We start from the raw sequence: 21,758 nt of genomic DNA, 5'->3' as shown, positions 1-21,758 counted from the left end.
GATTCTGAGGTTGACTTGAAGGAAAGATAAGGAAAAATCCATTTTAGGACAGTACAGTGCTTGTTCGAGTTATTACAATGCTGGTACGAGTTATTACAATTTAGCATTCAAAAGAGCCCTAAGTTTTGAAGAACCCTCTCCATTAGCTAGTTCTGAAAGAAATATTGAATCTGAGTCTCAGAGGGAGAACATTGAAAAAATTGAAGATGAAATTCAAAATCTTAATCTTGAAGAAACTCAAAATTCTATGAAAAGACCACTTTAGGCCATTAAGATAGTAGAGGAAGCACAAGACTTCGCTGCACCATCCGGAACAATTAGAGAAAGCAAAAGACCCAAAAGATTTTTTAGTTATACAGAAAACATGAATGATTTGTCTAAATCAGAACCGACCAATGTTTTAGATGCTATTAAACATATAGCTTGGAAGGGTGCTATGATAGAAGAATAACAATCCATTATGAAGAATGATGTTTGGGAAATTGTTCCTAAACCTGAAGGAAAATCTATTGTCTCGTCCAAGTGAATATTTAAAATAAAGCATGCTACTAACGGTAGCATTGAAAAATATAAATCCAGATTTGTAGCCAAGGGATTTTCTCAGAACAAAGAGATTGATTATGAAGAAACCTTTGCTCCTGTTGCCAGATACACCTCTATAAGAGCAGTCCTAGCTATTGCAGCATCTAAGGGATGGAAAGTACATCAGATGGATGTGAAAACAACATTCCTGAATGGAAAAATTACAAAAGAGGTATATTTGGAGCAACTTGAAGGATTTGAAACTCATGATCTTAAAGTTTTTGTTTGCAGGCTTAAGAAAGCTCTCTATGGGCTTAAACAAGCTCCAAGGGCTTGGAATGAAAGAATTGATAAGTATCTCACCGGCTTAGGATTCTCCAAAAATGAAGACAATCCATATCTATATTATAAAAGGGATAAAGATGATATGGTAATTTTGATACTTTATGTTGATGATTTACTAATAACAGTTGATGATCATCTCATAGGTCAATGCAAGAAAGATCTAATTGAGAATTCGAGAAGAAAGATTTGGGACTCCTTCATTACTTTCTAGGATTAGAAGTACAGCAAAATTCTGACAGCATTACACTTAATCAAGGGAAGTATACATTAGATCTTAAAGAGATCTAAAATGTGGAATGTGGAATTGCAAGTCTATGTCTTCTCCAATGGAGACTAATCTACAGAAACTTAAAGAAGCAACAATAGAATCACTTTCCATAGATTCTACTCTCTACAAATAGATGATTGGGACCCTTATGTACTTGTTAAATACAAGACGTAATATTTGCTATGTGTCGTCGGCAGATTTTGTATTTTGTAGCCGATTGGGTTATGCCGTCGGAGATTGTGTATTTGGTAGCCGACAGGTAGATTAGGATTGTTTTGTAGCCGACGGACTCCTTCGGGAAGGTTCGGCGGATAGTATTTATACCCCATCTGGGATCATTGTAAATCATCTTATCATATTTGATCTTATCTTATCACAAGCATTATGAAATCTCTTGGCATAGTCGAATAAAGGAGTACCGTTGTTGTTGTTCTTATTTCATTGTCTGTGTGCGTTAATCAATTAATCTATGAGGTAAACGTTTGGCGCTGTTGTCGAGGATCGCCAAGAGATTGCATAATGCTTGTGATAAGATAAGATGATTTACAATGATCCCAAACGGGGTATAAATACTATCTGCCGAACCTTCCCGAAGAGTCTGTTGGCTACAAAACAATCCTAATCTACCCGTCGGCTACCAAATACACAATCTACGATGGCATAACTCAATCAGCTACAAAATACAAAATCTGCCAACAACATCATCCCCCCCAAAAAGAAAAGTCGTCTCTTGACGACTATCAAAATAGGAGATCTGTGTCTATGCCAGGAAATTAAAAGATTTGATAAATAAAATGGAAAATAAGCCAACGGATGGACTTCAAAAAAGATGGTTCGTGGAAGGCTTATGCCCGAAGTTGTCGAAGAAAATGAAAATTGTGCCGCCGTTGTTATACATGGAAGCGTACAACAGAGAACTGTACTTAAAAAGCGAGCAGAAGACGAAAAAGAAGAAGAAGAATAGTTCCTCTAACTCAGATGACGATGAGTCCTTAGGAGAGGATACCAGTGATGATGAAAATAGTAGCAGAAAGGTCCGTGCCCTACAGAAGGACATGATTCGCATAATGAAGGAATTTAAAAATATGCAGGAGACAAAAGGCAGTGAGCTGTGGTGCACGGAGTGTAAGACCGACGATCATACTAAAGGATCCTGTCCAAAGAACCAATTCTGAGACATTTGTTAGATCATGGGCCATTTGACTAAGGAATGTCCCTTTAACATGAAGACTAGAGGATCTCTGCAGGTACTTCTTACACAGGAGGTGTCCCCGTCAAGCAATAGCGAAAATACCAATAATACTAGTGCTACGCCGGGAGGATATAGGAATAACAGACGTGGGCAGAATAACAATAACAATGCAAACAATAACACTACCAATAACAGCAGAAGTCGAATCCAATATGATGCGAGCAAACGGCCGATCGTACACTGCCGCACATGTAACTTATGGGGGCACTTTGCCCGAGAATGTCCAACTGCAAATACACCCAAACTATTATGCAGGTGGTGCGGACCTAGCGACCATGACGATGCCAAATGTCCAAAATCAAGAGTAAACTTGATCACTGTTGGGATGGATGAAGAAGAGGTTTTGGCGATTACGCGAAGGCAAGCAAAGTACTTGAACCTAGTGGAGGAAAAGAGGAAATTTGGAGAAGTGCGGGCAGAGATTGGAAAGGCATCGCAGGTGGAAACATCTCAGTTGAAGGACACTACCGGCACTTCGGCAAGAAACTCTATGGAACAAAACATCGTACAACAGATTTTACAAATGGAGGTACGGGTCAAGATAAATGATTTGCTTCTTACAATGCCCCAGCTCCAACCCACTCTCACAAATATTGCACCAACTCCAAGGATACCAGTAGAACAAGGTAGAGGGAAGGAAACTGATGCAGGTCGAGAAGACCAAATGTTGCTAGCCCTCACATTCGGCCGGCATCCGATAGTTGTCGAGATGGGGATCCTCGGACATGTTCTCACAGACAAAATAGTCGATGGTGGGTCCAGCGTAAATGTCTTACACGAGGAGACCTAGAAGAAGCTAGGGCAGCCGACATTGTGGCCCCCTACATTTCAATTGCTCACAGCGGACCAGCACGACATTAAACCTCTGAGTGTACTCATGGCACAGCCAGTAACGATTGGCACACAACCGTTCCTACTAGACTTTGTCGTGATCCCGTTAACGAGAAAAGGATAGGATGCCATCCTTGGCCGCGAATGGCTTATTCAAGCCAGAGTCAGACACGACTGGAAGAACACCTTGTCACTCGAAAGTAAAGGCCAACGATTTCTCATTGATCTGCACACCCAAATGGTCAGAGAAGAGGCCCTCTCATCAGATTCCGAAGAAGAGGAGGATGAAGGTAGACAACATATGGAACCAAATCAGGAGGGAGTCCTGCGGTTGGACAGAGGCTCCACAGATGACGATCTAGACTCAGTGAATGGTCTCTTCCACTAGCAGATGGAGGACTACGAATTGTTTCACAGCTGCAACGTACTGTCAATTGAGGAAGGTCTGAGGAGGAATGAATTTCCGAAGGAGTTTACTGAGGTAAAGGAGGGGGAAGCACCGTTGGATGTTACACCCGTTCATACATTTAGTAAGGGGGAGACAATTAAGTATAATGAAGCCACGCTGCAAACAATGAATTTGGGGGATGAGGCAGAGCCAAAGAACATACTAGTCGAAGATAATTGGAATCCAGTACTCAAAGTTGCAGCATTCAAGATATTTCTGGAATACAAGGATGTGTTTGCATGGACATACAAGGACCTCAAGTGAGTACCGCCGGAGTTGTGTGTGCACCGCATCCCGCTAATCGAAGTTGCAGTACCTATACGGAAGCAACCCTACAGGATGAACAAGAACTATGCAACACGGGTTATGGAGGAAATCAATCGGATGCTAGAAGTTGGCATTATCTTCAAGGTGCAGACTAGTGAATGGGTGTCGCCGATAGTCATTTCACTGAAGAAGGATACTACTCAGATCCGGATATGCGTCGATTTTAGATGCCTAAATGCAGTCATGATCAAGGATCCCTTCCCGATTCCATTCACAGACAGCATTCTAGAGGTCGCCAGACATGAAATTTACTCCTTTATGGACGGGTTCTTCGAATACAATCAGATCTCTATAGTGGAGGAGAACAAATTGAAGACAATGTTTGTCGTCGAAGATGGGGTCTATGTATACAATCGGATGCCATTCGAGTTGTGTAACGCGCTGGCCACCTTCCAACAGATTATACTGCATATCTTTGACAAGATGTCCGTGGGGAACTTCAAAGCGTTCTTGGACGATTGGTCAGTATTCAGCGCGAAGGACAGACATCTGGTAGTACTTGGTGAATGCATGGAGAGATGTCGCAGGGTACAGCTAGCGTTGAACCCCAAGAAGTGCAAATTCATGGTTCCGCAGGGAAGACTGCTCAGACACATTGTCTGTAAGGAAGGATTAAAGACTGACCCCAACAAAGTGAGAGTCATTCTCAAAATGCAACCATCCACCAATGTGACAGAGGTAAAGTCTTTTTTGGGACATATAGGCTATTGCAGGAGATTTATCAAAAATTTTGCCAAGGTGTCATACTTGCTAGACAGGTTAACTTGCAAGGGAGAATCATTCAGATGGGACAAAGAGCAGGATGAGGCGTTTGAAGGGTTGAAAGTACGACTGGCTACTGCACCCACTTGGCATATCCGAACTAGAATAAGGAGTTTCATGTGCATGTTGATGCCTCAAATTATGCGATCGGAGCAACCCTGGTGCAGACGAGCAGCCACGAGTCAGATCACCCATATACTTTGCCAGTCGATTATTATCAAAAGCGGAACAGAACTACAGTACGACTGAATGAGAAGCGTTGGGAATGGTCTACACTATGCAAAAATTTCGTCATTACTTGCTCACTACGCCGTTCATGTTCTATGTTGATCACCAGGCCTTGTTGTACATGATTAATAAACCTGTCATCCAAGGAAGGATCAGCAGATGGCTACTTTTGTTGCAGGAGTTTACTTTCAAAATCATTGTCTGGCCGGGGAAGAAACATGTTAGCGCCGACCACTTGTCGCCGATCAAAACAAGGGAACCGGCAGAGGGGGTGAATGACGACTTTCCTGACGCACAACTGTTTCAGATTGCAGTACTACCAGAATGGTACAAGAGTATTGGAGAATACCTGTCAACAGAACAGTTTCCTAGTGAGATGCTAGCAAATGAAAGGCGCAAGTTGATAATCAGGAGCCGTACTTTCCAATCGATCAACAGATTGCTCTACAAAATGGGGCCGGATCATATTCTTCGATGGTGTGTGTTAGAAGAGGAGATACCGCGAGTCTTAAAAGAAGCACATGAGGGTCTTGCGGGAGGACATATGAGCCTCGACACCACTGCGCGGAAGATATTGCTCGCAGGACTCTGGTGGCCGACGGTGTACAACAATGTGCGGGAATGGGTCGTCGGATGTGACACTTGCCAACGGGCCAGGAAGTTGTTGAAGAGAGACTTCATGCCACTTAACCCCTCGCATGCATAGGAACTCTTTGAGCGATGGGGATTGGATTTCATTCGACCCCTGAGGGTAAGCAAGACTAGACGGTGCCGGTACATCATTGTCGCAATGGAATACCTGACGAAGTAGGCGGAGGCACGCGTATTACCAGATAACTCGACCGTCAGCACCGCAAAGTTTATTTATGAACAGATCATTACCAGGTATGAAATTCCTTTACAATTAATAACTGATAGGGGAGGACATTTTGTTAATCATGTCATTCAACTGATCACCACCAAATTCAAAATTTGTCATTCATTGTCGAGTCCATACTACCCGAGAGTAAATGGACAGGCCGAGGCTACAAATAAAATCCTCGTATCAATCATCTACGAATCTTGCACCGTTGAAGGTGCAGATTGGGAGGAAAACTTACCCGCCACCCTTTGGGCTTATCGCACGGCATACAAGGTGACAACAGGGCACACACCATTCCAGTTAATGTTTGGACAGGAGGCAGTAGTACCAGTGGAATTCATGATTCTGAGCTTACGAATAGCACTGGAAAACAAGCTAGGTGATGTCGAAAGCTTAAGGGAGCGGCTGCGTAATTTGAATAAGCTCAAGGAGAAGCGATTGTTGGCGTCGTGGGCGACAGAAGCGACACAGAATAGACACAAGGTCTGGCATGATAAGCATCTGAAACTCAGTAGGTTTCAGCCGGGGCAGCTAGTACTCAAGTATGACGGACGGAATGAAATCAAGCCGAGAAAGTTTAAGGTTAGATGGGTTGGACCCTACTGGATACGGGAGGTCAACTACAATGGAGCGATCAAATTGACAACCTTGGACGGGCAAGAGGTACCTCAGGCAGTCAACGGGTCCAAATTAAAAATCTACCGTACTAGAAAGACTTTGCCGTCGTCGCAAAAGGGCAAGATGACTTTCTTGAACGGCAACACCCCGAGGCAAAATTGAAGAGCTCTAAAAATAATAATAATATGGGAAAAATTGGCAAAAAAGAAAAAAAGGTCCCGTGGACACATGTCCCGCGGGCAGTTGTCCACGGAGGCCCTTCCCCGCGTGTCTTTCTCCGCGGAGCATGGTTTTCATATTTCCACAGTTTTTTTTCCATTGAAAAAATCCATAGGTTTTTTTTTCCTTTTCCGCGCACAAGCCCATTCTTTGCGGTCGCTTCATCTCTTCCCACGCATATTGCCACGAACTGTGTTTCCTCTGCGTGGTTGCCTTCCACGGACTTCAATTCTTTCTCCCGCGCGTGAGCTTCTTTGTTGATAGCTGATGGCCCCTAATTGGAGATAGGAAGGTTATGTCTCAAAAGTCGCGAAGTGTCAAGGTTGTTGGAGACTAGAAAGCAACTAGCAATAGAAGTCCGTAACTGTGATTGCTCATAGAACAAAACTAGAACCACCAACCAGAGTGGCAATCTCTCATTTTGTGTAGCGGGGGTGCAAGCCTCTAAAGAAAGTTTTTTACAAATCCTACAGAGTTGTTCTCGTCTGAATCAGTAAGCTAGTGGTGCGGCTATAGACCATCATCCACAGGGTTGCGCGTGGAGTTCCTTTCTGCTGTGGAAAGGCAGTTGCCAAAGGCGTCGACTTCCCCGCAATGGAAAACCAAAAGAGGGGCACAGCCGCAGGTATTTTGAGCAGGACTTTTCTAGTTGACTCCGCGAGTGCTTAGTTTGCCGAGGGATTTGATCTGCTACTGCTCCAACACAGAAACAGACTCCCATTCCCAATTTGTTTGCTCTTAAATGTTATCATTTTGAGGGCTTTTAGGAAGGGGAGGGTTGGAGGTGTGCAAATCGACGGCCTAAGACTGCAGAGAATCTACCTGCTGTGGTTCTTGTTTCCATAGGAGAAATTTCAAAGGAAAGGCCTTGATTGTTTGAATTTTGTTTGTTATTTCCGGTGGAGGAAGGGTTGGTTGTTGGGTATTGTTTCTCATTGCCGGAGGAAAAGTTTCAGGGAAAGATTGTTTGGGTTCTGCTTCTCATTGCAGAGGAGAGATTCAAGATTTCTCCCGAGATTACCCGCTACCTTGTGTTTTCCGCAGGAAAGGTGTGCTTGTGTCCTCTGATTGGCTACGGCATGTTCTTTTGCCTCTTCCGCGGGGTGGGATTTTTTTTGTAATGGACAGAGGAAACTTATATAAGGAAGAAGCCGTTGTTGCATGGAATTGGTTGGCAAATAGAAGCAGTAGAAGAGTCAGCTACAAGCTAATATAGAAAAGAATGCAAGGATTTTGGCATCTGGGATCCGAGTTGCAGGGTCGTCGGATTCCAGTAGCAAGAAACAGAAGGTCAAGGAGGAACTCACTCATCTCACCGTCCAATTTGAGGGTCTCAATGGCAGCGAATGCCGGAAGTGGTGGCAGGAAACTTCGGACACCGACCTGGTTAAGCAAATTTTGATATGAGCACAGGTGCATTGAGTCATCCAGCTTCCAGTTTTTTCCATCCGGTTATTCAAATCAGTGTTGAGAACCATGATAGAAGCATATAATCGGCACAACAGAACGAGCACATTTTTGTATAAAAAGCACCGAATGACAGTTTCTTTTAAGCCTAGGGATTTCACGAGAGTTTTTGGCATTCCTAATCTTGGAGGTAAGAAGGTGGAAATCAAGAATCATAAGCTCTCTCAAGAACAGAAGGAACACTAGATTTGATTAGTGGGTCGCGACCTTACAACTGACGAGATGGAGTTAGTTATCAAGGCGTCAAAATGCAGAGGACTTCGGCGAGATCTCATTCGGGAAGGCCATTGGAGGTGTATTATGGACGTTATCAAGAGCAAGCTGACAGGGGCAACTCGGGCTTCAGATATAGCATTGCCATAGATAGTATTCATGAATGGCATCATGAACGGCAGTGTATGATTGGGCTACAGTTCTTGCTGACAGGATGTAGGAGTTCATGACACTCCAGCACCGCACATTCTTTATGCCGCATCATGCAATTGGCTTGTTTCTGGAGGCAACGCTTAATCAGATACCCATGGATGATTTTGAAGCGCCACCTCGGGGGAAGTTGGCACAAGGAGAGCCTCTGATATTTTATTGGAGACATTTGGACACAAGTGGGACAGCCGCAGGACAGAAAAAGGTATTTCGGGGATTGCAGGCGGCGCACGAGGACACTGAGAGCGGACGGCACGAGACTTTGAAAAGCAGCGGGGCGGAGTACGAGGAAGAGAGCACTTCCGTGGAGGTTGGTAGCGAACCAGCAGATAGTGAGCCAACTTCGGTGCACTTGTTCGCTCCCACGTCACACATTCCTCCTTTTGGTCAGCGTCATGCACCGGTTGTGATGACCCTGCCGGCCGTAGCAAATGTTGTTCCAGTTGCATTAGTGGAGCCAGTCTCACAAAAGGTAGAGTTGCTAGCGCCGGAACCCGAGCCCCAAGTTCGCTTGGATGTGATTGACTATGATGCGGTCGTCACCATTGCGTCCTCCTTGTTAGCACCCGCCAAGCCAATACAAACAGCCCAGCCAGCACAGGAGGAGAGCATGGAGCCCACATAGTCAGAGCAACCGGAGGTGATGGATAGAGCCAGTGCTTTCTTGAGACAGGAGTTCCGACTCATCCCTATAGAGGTTGGTCCGTCCATCCAGTCCCCCGAGCACCTAGGAGTATTAGCTACAGTACTAGAGCCTCAGGAGGTGGGGATGCCACAGGCCGAGGTTGCGTAGAGAGCAGAGGAGGCCGCACCGGATGTGGGCATTGTTCCCACAGATGAGGAAGAGAATAGTGATGCCGAGTGGACAATGAAGCGTGTTGCAAAGGAGGATTATGGGTCGAACGAGGATAGGTGCAGGGACTACCTCAGGGCTATGAAGGTTGTGCTAAGGGACACGATGTGGCATTGCAAGCTATGACTCGGCAGAGGGAGTGGCATTTGGTTCGAGCTTACATCAGGGGGATCTGTCCGCAGCGGTTTTGTTCATGTTTTGAGGAGAGAGGTTGGCCAGCAGTTGAGACACCAGAGATGTTGGCAGATTGGGCCAGTGAGCTAGAGTTGGGGCTGCGCAACACTCCGCTGGAGAAGTTGGTGCATGAGATTGTGGGACTGTATAAGGAGATTTATTATGCTAGCAAGCGCGCGGAGGCGGATGGGGCAGTAGACAGGATTGCAGCCGAGAGATCTCTGGCGGTTGAGAGGGAGGCTAGAGAGAAGTTAGCAACGGATTTGACCAGTCAGCAGGTAGCATGGGCAAATGAAAGGGAAACTTTGTTGCAGGATAAGGAAGCGGTTGTACAGGATAAGGATGCAACAGATCAGGAGTTGCAGTTAGCCAGGAAGCAGGCTATGGATGCGGCGCTTCTCCTGAAGGAGGCCGTCGAGGTTAATTCATGGATACAAAAGGATTTGAGCATCCGGACGAAGCAGGTCTATGAGTTGCGTCGGCAGTAGCATTCTTCAGGGGCACCACCTTCTCTCTAGTATTTTTTTGTTGTATTGTATGTGGGTTGTCTCCTATTTTGATGGTCGTTAGGAGACGACTTTTCTTTTTGGGGGTGATGATGTCGTTGGTAGATTTTGTATTTTGTAGCCAACTAGGTTATGCCGTCGAAGATTGTGTATTTGGTAACCGACGGGTAGATTAGGATTGTTTTGTAGCCGACGGACTCCTTCGGGAAGGTTCGGCGAATAGTATTTATACCCCGTTTGGGATCATTGTAAATCATCTTATCATATTTGATCTTATCTTATCACAAGCATTATGCAATCTCTTGGCATAGGCAAATAAAGGAGTATTGCTATTGTTGTTCTTATTTTATTGCTTGTGTGCGTTAATCAATTAATCTATGCGGTAAACACTATGTTGTTAACACCTTAAGTCAGTTAATGTGTGAGTCAAAGGAGATTCACCTAGTTGCAGTCAAACACATTATGAGACACAAGGCACTCTTAACTTTGGGCTCAAATATGAGAAAGTTGACTTGGATTTACAAACTCAGAGTAGGGTGGAAGTGTTAAGAATAGAAAAAGTACTTTAGGATGTTGTTCTAGTTTAGGATCAACGATGATATCTTGGATATGCAAAAAACAGTCTTCAGTAGCACAAAGTTCTATAGAAGCCAAATATATTGCAACAACAATGGTCTCTCAGGAAGCAGTTTAGCTTAGAAAGTTACTTGTGGGATTATTTGGTCAAGCCATGAATCCTACAATTATTCATTGTGATAATCAAAGTTCCATCAGCTTTCAATGAATCCAATTTTCCATGATAGGTCCTAGCATATCGAAATTCCTTACCATTATGTAAGGGATATGGTAGATAAGAATACTGTAAAATTAGAATACATTTGCACTGCAAATCAGACAATAGATATTCTCACCAAACCTCTCTCTCAAGTGAAGATAGATCACTTCAGGAAAAGACTTAGCATGGTTGAATTGTAATTCATTTGTATTCTTTAAATTATTAATTAAAAAATTTTGTTGTGAGGCTATTGACTGTTATGGGCTTCACCATTTGTATTCATTATTTTAGCAGTGACGATCTCTGAGATAATGAACATTTGTATGAATGACATTATGAAAGATAACGATCTCTTAGATAATGTGTTAAACAGTTGAGAACTACTATTCGATCCTAATGAGTTCAAGATCACATTGTGATATAGACATTGTTATGCCTATAAGTCACAATTTGGATGAAGGAAGAATTTCATTGTTCTCCAGAGTTTATCCTATGTTCTGGTAGATCTTAACTCAGGATCATGTTGTGATATAGAAATACCAGTACCTATCAGTTGCAACTTGGATAAAGGAAGAATTTAATTATTCTCCAAATTTATCCTGTATATTGTATTCTTTGCAATACTATTATCACTAGAATCAGTGATATGTCATATCACAGGTTTAGTAATATGACATTGTATCATGCGTTCAATGATAGCACATGCTAAGAAGAGTCAGATAGATATAGAGTATCAGCCTTGCTTGTTCATCTTAATTGATGTTGCTAGATATGATATCTCTCATGTGATTATCAAGTTAAGAGGGAGTGTTAATTCCATAACTTCATAACATACTGATCTGATTACAAATCATATTGATCTGTTCTTGCGTAATCCTTACCAAAGTCTCTATTTATATGGTCTTATCGTCCTAATAGGGATCGACGCCAATCCTGAAGTAACTATTTTATAACTAACTAATCTCCTTGATTAGTTTGGGAACTAAACTATTCTTCTTGGAAAGTAGCCGATCTTTAGGAGAAGGTTTTATTTTGACTTTGGAAGGGACATGTCCTTTGTAAGGACATGCCCCTTGGTTCTATACTTATGTAGGGTGTGGTTGAAGGTTAAGGACACAAACAATTAGAAGTCTGCTCCTTGATCAACTCTGCCCTCTAGATAATTTGCAGATACAGAAAATATCTCTAGAATTATAAGTATTAATTCACACAAGTCTGAACATTGAAGATTATACTCCGAAGTATAAGAATAAGACATAAACGAACTCTGATATATTACAGAATTTGTAGAAGATTTACAAAAAAATCTGTGTTTGTTTTGGATTCACTAGTACAAAGTCATAAATGTATACATATTTCAAACCTAAAACTAAGAATTAAATTCAAAATTTATAAATATATTATATTAACCTAAAGATATTAATATTTTATATAATATGTTAAATGTAAAAGATTAAAACCAATAAAGATATCATATTAAACTAAATAAACATCAAAACATTAATAAACTAAACATTTTAATATACCAGACTCAAGAGGAAGAAAACTATAGAATGTAATTGAGTAAATAATGATATGGGATGGTGTAACAAATCTGCACCTTACGTGTTAGGGAGCCAACAACTTCAAAGTTTTTAATATTTTGTGATATCATCTGCCAACTAAGCCCAATGCTATCACAGGTACACACTTCTGAACAGATCAAACTGGTATGAACAAAACAATGAAGTCTAATCTAACAGATTTTGGAAAAACAGAACAGAATATATTATAAATGCCCAGCTTCACTGTAACGTTAAAGAAAATGCATAATAATATTTTTTGGGTTTGTTGGATAAACCCATATGATTTAACCATCTACCGTACAATCCCGCAGCCACACCAAACCAGGTCCAGATCAGACCCAGAATTGGTTCTTGTGATAACAATGGTAAATAGATCTGTTCCAATAAGTACAGAGAAGAAACACTGAATTCTTCTAACATTCATTTCTTCATAATTCCCGACTCTCTTGGCCAAATGTAATGTCCCCTTTTTCTGGGACATTATAATTCAGTATTGCCAGCTCTCTTTGCCTACATTTCGGGGCCGAGAAGGTTCTTTACGGGGTTTTGTTCAAGATTTGACCTAGACATTTCCAGTTTCAGACCCATCAGAGTAGTTTTGGCAGGTTGTCTGGATGCTTACTATTTTTAGTAAGTCAACAGAGCTCAATATTCTTGATATCTCAGTGTTGGTTTGGAAGCGTCATGCCGAGAGCTTTCCAACGAGCTATTGCACGTGCTTATTCGAGTTCGTTTGGTCAGTTATTTTAATGCCTGACGATTATATGGTTTACTAGCTAAGTGAGTTTTAAAATTCATTTAACTTGTCACTTTATTTTAAAAAGGTACTATGTTCACTTTAAGTGACTAAAGGACAAAAAAATGCTTTATCCCACAATGCTTAAAAGAGTGTGCATCACATTGGGAAAGGTGATAAAGGTACAACAGGCTCCACATGGGAAGTTATGAAAAATATAATATTTAAAGCAAATATTAATCTGGGAGCTGGAAACAATTGCTGGTTATTTTTTCGAGGACGCAAACCCTTGAAGAAGCATTTGAAGGTTGGATGCAAACCTGGCCTTCCTACAGGTTTTATCTACATTACCAATCTAACTGTTATTTTTGTTTATAAGATTGGATCATTTGGATTGTTGCATGTTATTGTATTGCTATTGTATAGTATAGTAACATTGCTTAGCGGCTATTTGTGTTAACTGCTGGTTTATGTATGTCCTTTCTGAATATTGAAGAAATAAAACAAAGTTTTCTGAGTCTCCTTGTATGTAAATCTGTGGGTTACAAGTCGGTTAAGGTTTTGGAATTTGTATCAAATATTGGTTTACTGTTTAGATTTAAATCTGCACGTATATATCATGATTTTTTTTGGTAAAATATCCGGAAAGGGATATTACACCAGACCTTGATCCTCATCCTGGGCCACATTCACCAGCAAGGGTCAATCAATGTCAGTGATGGATTTTACAACAGACTAGTCAAGTCATTTGAGGAGTTGTGTGAAATGAAAGCTGCAATTTCAGACAGACTTGGTTGAGATCCCCTTGTAAATGAAACATTACTGGCCTTAGTGGCAGACATCCGCATGATGCCTTAAATATTCATAATTCAATTGAGAATATTCAATTGTTAAACAAATATTGGGATTAACCAACAAACTTAAGAAAAATAATAGTTGAGACTAGAGCAGTTCAGGTGTCTCTCATTGATTACAACCAACAGTGCCACATTTTTTTAAAGTTCAAAAGTTGACTGCACAATATCTCCGATGGCACAATTTATGATGCCAGTTGGAGTTAGATGCTTAGCATACAATCATTTTGACATAGTGCATTATTTAACATTAGTTTAAAAATAATCTATTGTCTCTACAAGTTTGCACTGTTAAGTGTCAAGACCCCACCATGAAGGCATCATTCACACCAATTACAGCAGTGTGAATTCCTGAGTCACTGCCTTTGATCTTGTGCAAAGGAAATACAAAGGGTAGCACTTCAAAAATGTTTGCTTAAGAGATACTAGCAGCAATCTCTGAAAACGTGCATTTACAACTAAACAAAAATAACTATCTAGCATGCTATTTGCATTAAGCCACCCAGCAATTGGTTTGAGAGGAGGTGCATCCCTTGTAAAAGGTGGGATGATAATAATGTTGTAACTACTCACTGCACGAGGAATATTAAAGAGATTGAATCATTTGTAAGGGCGTCAAGAGGAAATTGGGACATTAAATACCTATATGAGATAGATATTGATTACAAATAAAGAGTAATATTTAAAAATCCATTTAAGAAATAATCTTAAGTTATAAATCAGTGTGTGTGTGTGTGTGTGTGTATGTTGCAGAAATCAAGTTATTGCAGCTATTTGTAAGTATTTTTTCTATTATTTCTCCATTAGAGGCTTTTATTAGCATTTTATTTAGCAAATTCCTAAGTATTGATTTGATAGTCTCCTCACACAGTCAGTGTTACATCTCAAATTTTTTACCTAATTTTAAACTTGCTCATAACCATTGGATTTAACAGATTTTTCTTTCATGATCATGTGAAGTCAGTCGTTATTTATATCCGTTGTATTAACTGTTAGTGAAGATGGTCGTTAACCATTAACTGTGATATGATGTTAGCAGTTGCTTGATTTTGGAATTATCATTAATAATTTAAAGTCTTTTAAATGTTTCTATGAAAATTATTATAGAATTGTTATTATGGCGGAAGTGTTTTCATGGGTGATTGCAGGAGAAGATGAAGGGGGGGAAGCATTGCTAAACGGGATCATCGGAATGGGATGCTCGCTTAGTTCAATCATCAGGATTGACAAATATGACCTTAAACTTCTTTGGTAAGGACCCAACGACTTGAACACAGGATACATTTGTGGGACCCGCATGAGCTATCAAATAAATAATCTAAGAAACATAAAATAATTTAAGTAAAATATAAAACGTACCTCAAAGGATTTTAAATGATCTTTCATCATATTATTATAATGTATATACGTACATATAGATATAAAAATGGAACGGCACCATTATATTATAATAACAATAAATAATGTCACCTCATTAATATATTTATATGAACGTATGTAAATATAAATTATAAGAATAATTGAATTATAACTTTCCAACTTTTCTTCCATCCTATTTATTTTTCTTTCTTGATTGTAACCAATTAAACATTTGGCAAAATAAATTGACAAATTATTCTTATGTTATGGAAGCCAAGAAGTCACAACTTGTTCCTTTTAAATGGAAGCCGTGAGAAGAGGTAGATATCATATTTCATACACCCGATTATTTTTTTTGCTATGTTTTCCAGTATTCTTTCTGCCTCCCCATAACACCCGACTTTCATATACTTTTCTTGTGTCGATTCTCTGTTATCCCAATCTGCATTTTCAATTCACAAGCAGCGCCATAAAAACTCCGTCGTATGTGTTCTGATCACATTGAGGTTTAAGTACCTCTGCATATTGGATATGTCCATAGCAACTGAAGGAGAGCTGGTTACCAAGATGACTTGCAATTCTTCAAGACAAACCCAAATTTATATCAGGTCATGTGAAAACCATTCTAGTTCATGTTATTCCCATGTTACTTTTCGACAACCAAATTCCATAGCTATAGCTGTAGTGTATCATCACTTATAACTAAATAATTCTAGAGAGTTGCTTAGCAATTATAGCATGGATTCATAAACTATTTTACCAATAGATTTTAAAGTCGGCTGATAAATATTTATGCAAGTTCTTCATTTAAAAAGAAGATTGTGAAATGTTGGAAGATTGCAATATTCATGAATCAATAAGAGTCGGATGCTCTGAAATTCTGAACACCTAGGACTCACCGGTTGTTTAGCCACAGAAAAGGTGAAGAGGTGAGATGAAATCCTGCAAGACTTGATACTTTAAAACTAAATAAATGAATCTTACTTAATAGCTCATGCTCGTCCCTAATAACATAACCTATTGTCAAGTCGAGCGGTGGTGATTGGGTCGTTGAGCCCATAAGAAATCCTTGGCCAAGGTAGTTTAAAGGCATGTTTGCCATCTAATGATCACTTGATGTCAGTGGCGCCAGTTATGCAAGCATGTCCATTTCATAACTATGCGGACATTCTAAACACTAGGATGTTCAGATGGCTAGACTAAGAACATTCCAAGCCCGATCCTGAGGTAGGGAGGGCTTTTCTAATTCAATAGATGGTGTGGGGATAAGTATGGTTCGAGGTTGGGAGGTTAAGCCTATGTCAATGCTTCTCCCCTCACCAAAGCCGAGGCTTGCACAACTAGCTAAAAACCCTCCCGATGATTCTTGTGTGTTCTTTTCTTCTTTTCTTGTTAAGCATTTACCTACTTGTATGAAAAAAGGATAGTTGACTGTTAATCTAGTTATTTTCAGTTGATCTTAAATACAGTTATTTTCAGTTGATCTTAAATATAGTTATTTTCAGTTGGTCGTTAATCTAGTTATTTTCAGTTGATCATAAATACAGTTATTTTCAGTTGATCATTAATCTAGCTAGTTTCAATTGATCAAAAAATACAGTTATTTTCAATTGATCGTAAATCTAGATATTTCAGTTGATCCTCAATACAGTTATCTTCAATTAGTCATTAAACTAGTTATTTTCAGATGATAATTGATATGGTTATGGTTATTTCAGCTGATTGTTAAAACAGTTAATGTCATATGAATAGGATTTTCAATGAATTGATTTGATTTCTAGGATCTAGGACTATTACAGAGAATGTTAACCAATTACATAAAGTTAATTTTAGAGCTTTAATAAACAAAATTAACGTAATTGCAAATAATAAAAACACAGAATGAAATGACAGAGAGAGAGATAAAGAGACAACACATTTGATTTCGAAGTTCGTCCGATTAGGACTACGTCTCTGGGTCCAGCTCCAAAAGGGGGACCGATCCGATTAACTCTAGTAAATCAATACAAGTGATCTGTGACAATTCCCTTCAAGAACACGCAACAAAAATTTCTCTGTGCAGGAAAAATCACTAAGTCTCCAGATACACAAACTCTCTCTCGTCATTTGCATAATTTTTGCCTTAATTTTCCATCCTTCAAAATGGCCCCTAACCCTTCTTTTATACAAAAAGAAAATGTATAATAATAGGGCAAAACAAAATTTTACATTTTTAGGCCTTATAACAGTTCTCTCTTCGAAATAAGGCTTAGTCCTATTTTAGAAATTTGTCCTCATACCCTTTTGAGGGTTGGTTTTTAACAAATGCCCTTAATTAGGCAAGGAGGATTGGCCCTGTTTTAAAAGATAAATAAAATCCACGCCTAATATGGTTAAAGTTGCTTGCGTGGTGCAATGGCAATAAAGCGTTTTGCAAACATATGAGGTCGAGGGTTCCAACCTCCGCACTATCCTTTAACTTGATTTAGCGGCAGTTTAAAACTTAAATAGGACATTGTGCTATAAGTTGTTGAAGACGCTTGGTGGCCTAACGGCCACCGGTTAGTTTTTAGCAACCGGTGGTTTGGGGTTCGATTCCCCCACCACCGGCCACTTACCCTATGCTGACGTGGAACCCGCAAGAAGCTGCACGCCAACTTGAATGCCATGTCATCTAGTCAACAAACTCGAAGGTGCCACGTGGCTTCCTCGCCATATGTGTGGCACCTCAATTTTTTTTGCTGAGTAATGCCACATCGATGACACGTGTCACCTCCATAGTCTGCCATGTCACCATGCTAACATCACCTGTATGAATAGGCCACATCATCAATCTTTTTGGTCAACTGACTTTGACCGGGCATATCTTTTGCTTACGGAGTCCAATTTCGACGAAACGAACGTCCTCAGAAAGCTCTCAACGAGACCTTTAATTTGGCGCCAACTTTGACCAATTTTGGAGAATTTGAAATTTCATCATTTTTTTGACGGCCTTTGGCCCAAGGTTTGACCCAACTTTGACTGGCCATATCTCGAGCATACGAACTCCTTTTTCGCTCGTTCGAGTTGCGTTGGATTCAGAATTTCGAAGACTTTAAACTGATGCTGATTGTTGGAGTTTTGGAGATACTTCAATTTTTGGTGAAAATATCCCCCGGATCATGAATGTTGGGTAATCTTTATTTAAACTATCTTTGTTTTCAATATGAAAAACTGTTTGTTACAATCAATTCTGCATTCGTTTTTTACTCTCCCTTGAATTCAATTGTTTTCCTTTTTATGATTGTCAATATATAATATTATGTTAACATTGGACAAAAGTACAAGATGGTATGTCCAAGGGAAGCCTGTCAAACTGCTCCAAAAAGACAGATGGCCATGATGCACTGCTCAATGTGTCACAAATAGATCAGAAAAATACCTCTAAACTTAACTTGTGCCTAAAATTTGCAGTACATTGTCTTGTGCTCAAACAAACTAACTTTGGTAAGATGTAAATGAACTACTTTTCCATTAAGTTTGTGGATTTTCATGATGCTAAGCGATTTATATTGTATTATCTTGTATGTGCTACATAGTAACATGCCTCCTTAGTAAGGAACTGATGGAGCAGCTACTAGTAGATTCAAGAAAGTAATAAAAGTGATTATGAACTTCTGCAAAAACCATGCAATTCATTAGAAATAAAAGTTGTCCCATCTTTATAATAAATATATTTGTTATTGATATAGATCTACAAAGGCTTGTGAGAGAAGCTACCAGTAGGTTCATGATTCTATCCAATGTAGCAATGGAGGCTCTATAGAAATTGTGCAATTTATCACAAATAAGAGAAGACCTGTCTCCATGTAATAAATCTATTTGCTATCAATATAGCTGTACTACTAGAAACTTCATGGCTGTGAAAAAGCTTCTATAGAAATCACACATTTGGTTACATATAATGGCTGTCCCATATCTATGCAATAAATCTATTCCAAATACTATAATATGTTTTCTGTCACAGCTATTGGAGAAATCTAGTTTATAACCCCTAAGGCTTGCAGGTGTGAATGCAATCCATTTCTCTACAATGATATTATCATGTCGCTCAAAACTAAATATAATTTTCTAACCTAATATGCAACTGAAAGTATTTTTCATAGCTTAAAAAGTGACATAGTCAAGTGGAAGTCGCAGCAAACAAAAAGCATTCATTTACTAGGAGAATAATAGCAAGATAGCATAAGAAATATTGTTATAAATATATAAAAGACATTAACAAGCACTCATCCTACTAGAAGATATATATCAGTTACTTTCAAGTTTATGGAAACAAAAAAATTGAAATATCAACCTACAGGATCTGCATGAAAAAATCCATGTCGTAAAATTTGCTCCAAGTAGGACTCAACGGCATATCTCGCCAACCTGATCAAAAAATAAAAACAAGATGACCAAAGCCAATTTATAACTAAGAAAAGAACATTGATTTTCAGCTATATTGCTCTGTCAGATATTTCAATTGTTGGCATTCATCAGGACATGCAACATAAAACATCTAGTATGGAAACAAGGTTCAATAGCAGAACAAAAATTAAATTTAGCGAAGATCTTTTATCGACCTAAATGGCTGCACTGCGTATCATCAAGATTCAAAGTACTTGAAAAGGGTTACAAGCACACAATAATGCTTACATCACTTTGTAGAGCACAGTTCTTCTGCTGAGAGGGAGGAGGGCAGGGAGGAACGGACTATTAGATTAGTAGATTTGAATTTCAAATCTTTGAAGGTTTGAGCAATTAAAATATCTTTGAGAAACTAATAATAGAATAGCAAGAATGTAATCACACATAGAAGCCAAAACAAATGAAGTACGTGGAAAATGCATAATAGGTGAATAACCATGGTGAGAATTGCTGCCAGCCACTATGATGTCCTAATCCAGCCTCATGAAGAAAAAAAGTGTACGGAGCTCTATAGGAACCAAGCCTAACAAATCACCAACTTCCTTGGTTGAGTGCACCAGCTCAAACTGAGAAACTCAGCATCCTTGAGGCACCAACCATAAGGATGTTCCAAATACAAAATGCCACTGATTTACTTACAAATCAGAAATATTACATTTTACATCTAAAATCTGCAAACAAAATATTTATATGATATTATTATTCAGCCTTTTAAAAAATGGGCATCCGCTTATAGAAGCCAAAACAAATAAAGTATGTGAAAAATGCAAAATAGGTGAAAACCCATGGTTTGAAATGCTGCTAGGATCTACTTAGTCATGACCATCTTATCATCATTTTGTTCTTCCTTTTCAAGCAATTGAATATCAAGAACTCCTCACAGAAGAGAAATGGCAAACTGTAAGGGGGAACTTGTCCAGCCCAGAAGGCAAAGCCTACCCACACTGCTGAGAGGATGTGGAGGAAGTGTAATGACAAACCTGCAGGGGAGGAAACCAACCAGCTGAACTCCAAAAGTCGCATTGAGATCTATCACTACACCCAATAGTACACGAGGCATTGCCCCAACAATCTGCAAGAATCTGATAAATGGGGCCGCTTCAAGACCCACTTCGTCTGCTTGCACCTAGATCGATAGACGCGCATTGGAAATAACCTGAAAAATACCTATTGATTGAAGCATTAGCAAATGAAGAATCCCCAGTCATTAAGTATGTTAGATCTAGGTGAATTTATGTAGAAGCCTGGGTCTATCCTTCAAAAGAGTACTCTGCTATTACAAGAAATTCAACTTGAAGGGCTTGAAAGAAGTTATGATTTAATGACCAGGGTAACTAGGCTTTACTATAAAATCAATAAGGTTTAGGAATCTCAAATGGTCACAGAAAAGGCATCAAGGGATCGCAAACCTAAATGGATAAAGTGCTCACAAATGGGGAGACCCTACTGTAAAATACACCAAGAAAAATGGGGAAGTTTGGGTTCCACAGTAGCCTTCCATACTGCTTAAACTCTCTTACCCTGGTAATCTGAAAAGAAATAGATGAGCAAAGTGACCACTCTTATTGAATTTGTGAAACATAGACAAGTGAGGAGAGAACCAATTCCACCATCTACTACGAGTTTAGTTATAAAAGGAGGGTATCTGATCTGTGCCTTTATTTTTCACGAAGCTGATTTGAATAAAAGCCAATTTTGTATTGTAGATTATACAGGATTGCTTTAAAAATTCCCTGAAATGCTTCCCTGTCTTGATGATTCAAATGAGATTTGGCTTTAATTCAATCCAAGAAAGCCATGAAGAGGTGGACTAAAAAAATCTTAAATAATCTATACGCCTCTTTGGAAAAACTTGAGTGAGCAAATCCAATGAATCTCAATCAATGGAGCAACCCCATAGGTAAACACAAAAGAGCACCAAAGTGACTATTCATTA

General features: G+C 39.7%; 1 protein-coding gene across 1 annotated transcript in view; it reads right to left on the bottom strand.

Moving 5' to 3' along the window:
- Positions 1-21,758, bottom strand: part of ATH13 (ABC2 homolog 13) — a 214,946-nt gene that overhangs the window by 70,520 nt on the left and 122,668 nt on the right. The window contains exon 9 of the mRNA XM_089805163.1: positions 19,714-19,783. Within this exon, the coding sequence (XP_089661289.1) occupies positions 19,714-19,783 (70 nt within the window). The remainder of the gene's footprint in view (positions 1-19,713; positions 19,784-21,758) is intronic.

Source organism: Cupressus sempervirens, chromosome 10 (genome assembly GCF_028749045.1).
Source record: "Cupressus sempervirens isolate cs-2001-9-10 chromosome 10, ASM2874904v1, whole genome shotgun sequence".
Classification (NCBI taxonomy): domain Eukaryota; kingdom Viridiplantae; phylum Streptophyta; class Pinopsida; order Cupressales; family Cupressaceae; genus Cupressus; species Cupressus sempervirens.
The sequence above is the reverse complement of the archived record's forward strand: the minus strand, read 5'-3'. Positions and strand labels throughout refer to the sequence as shown.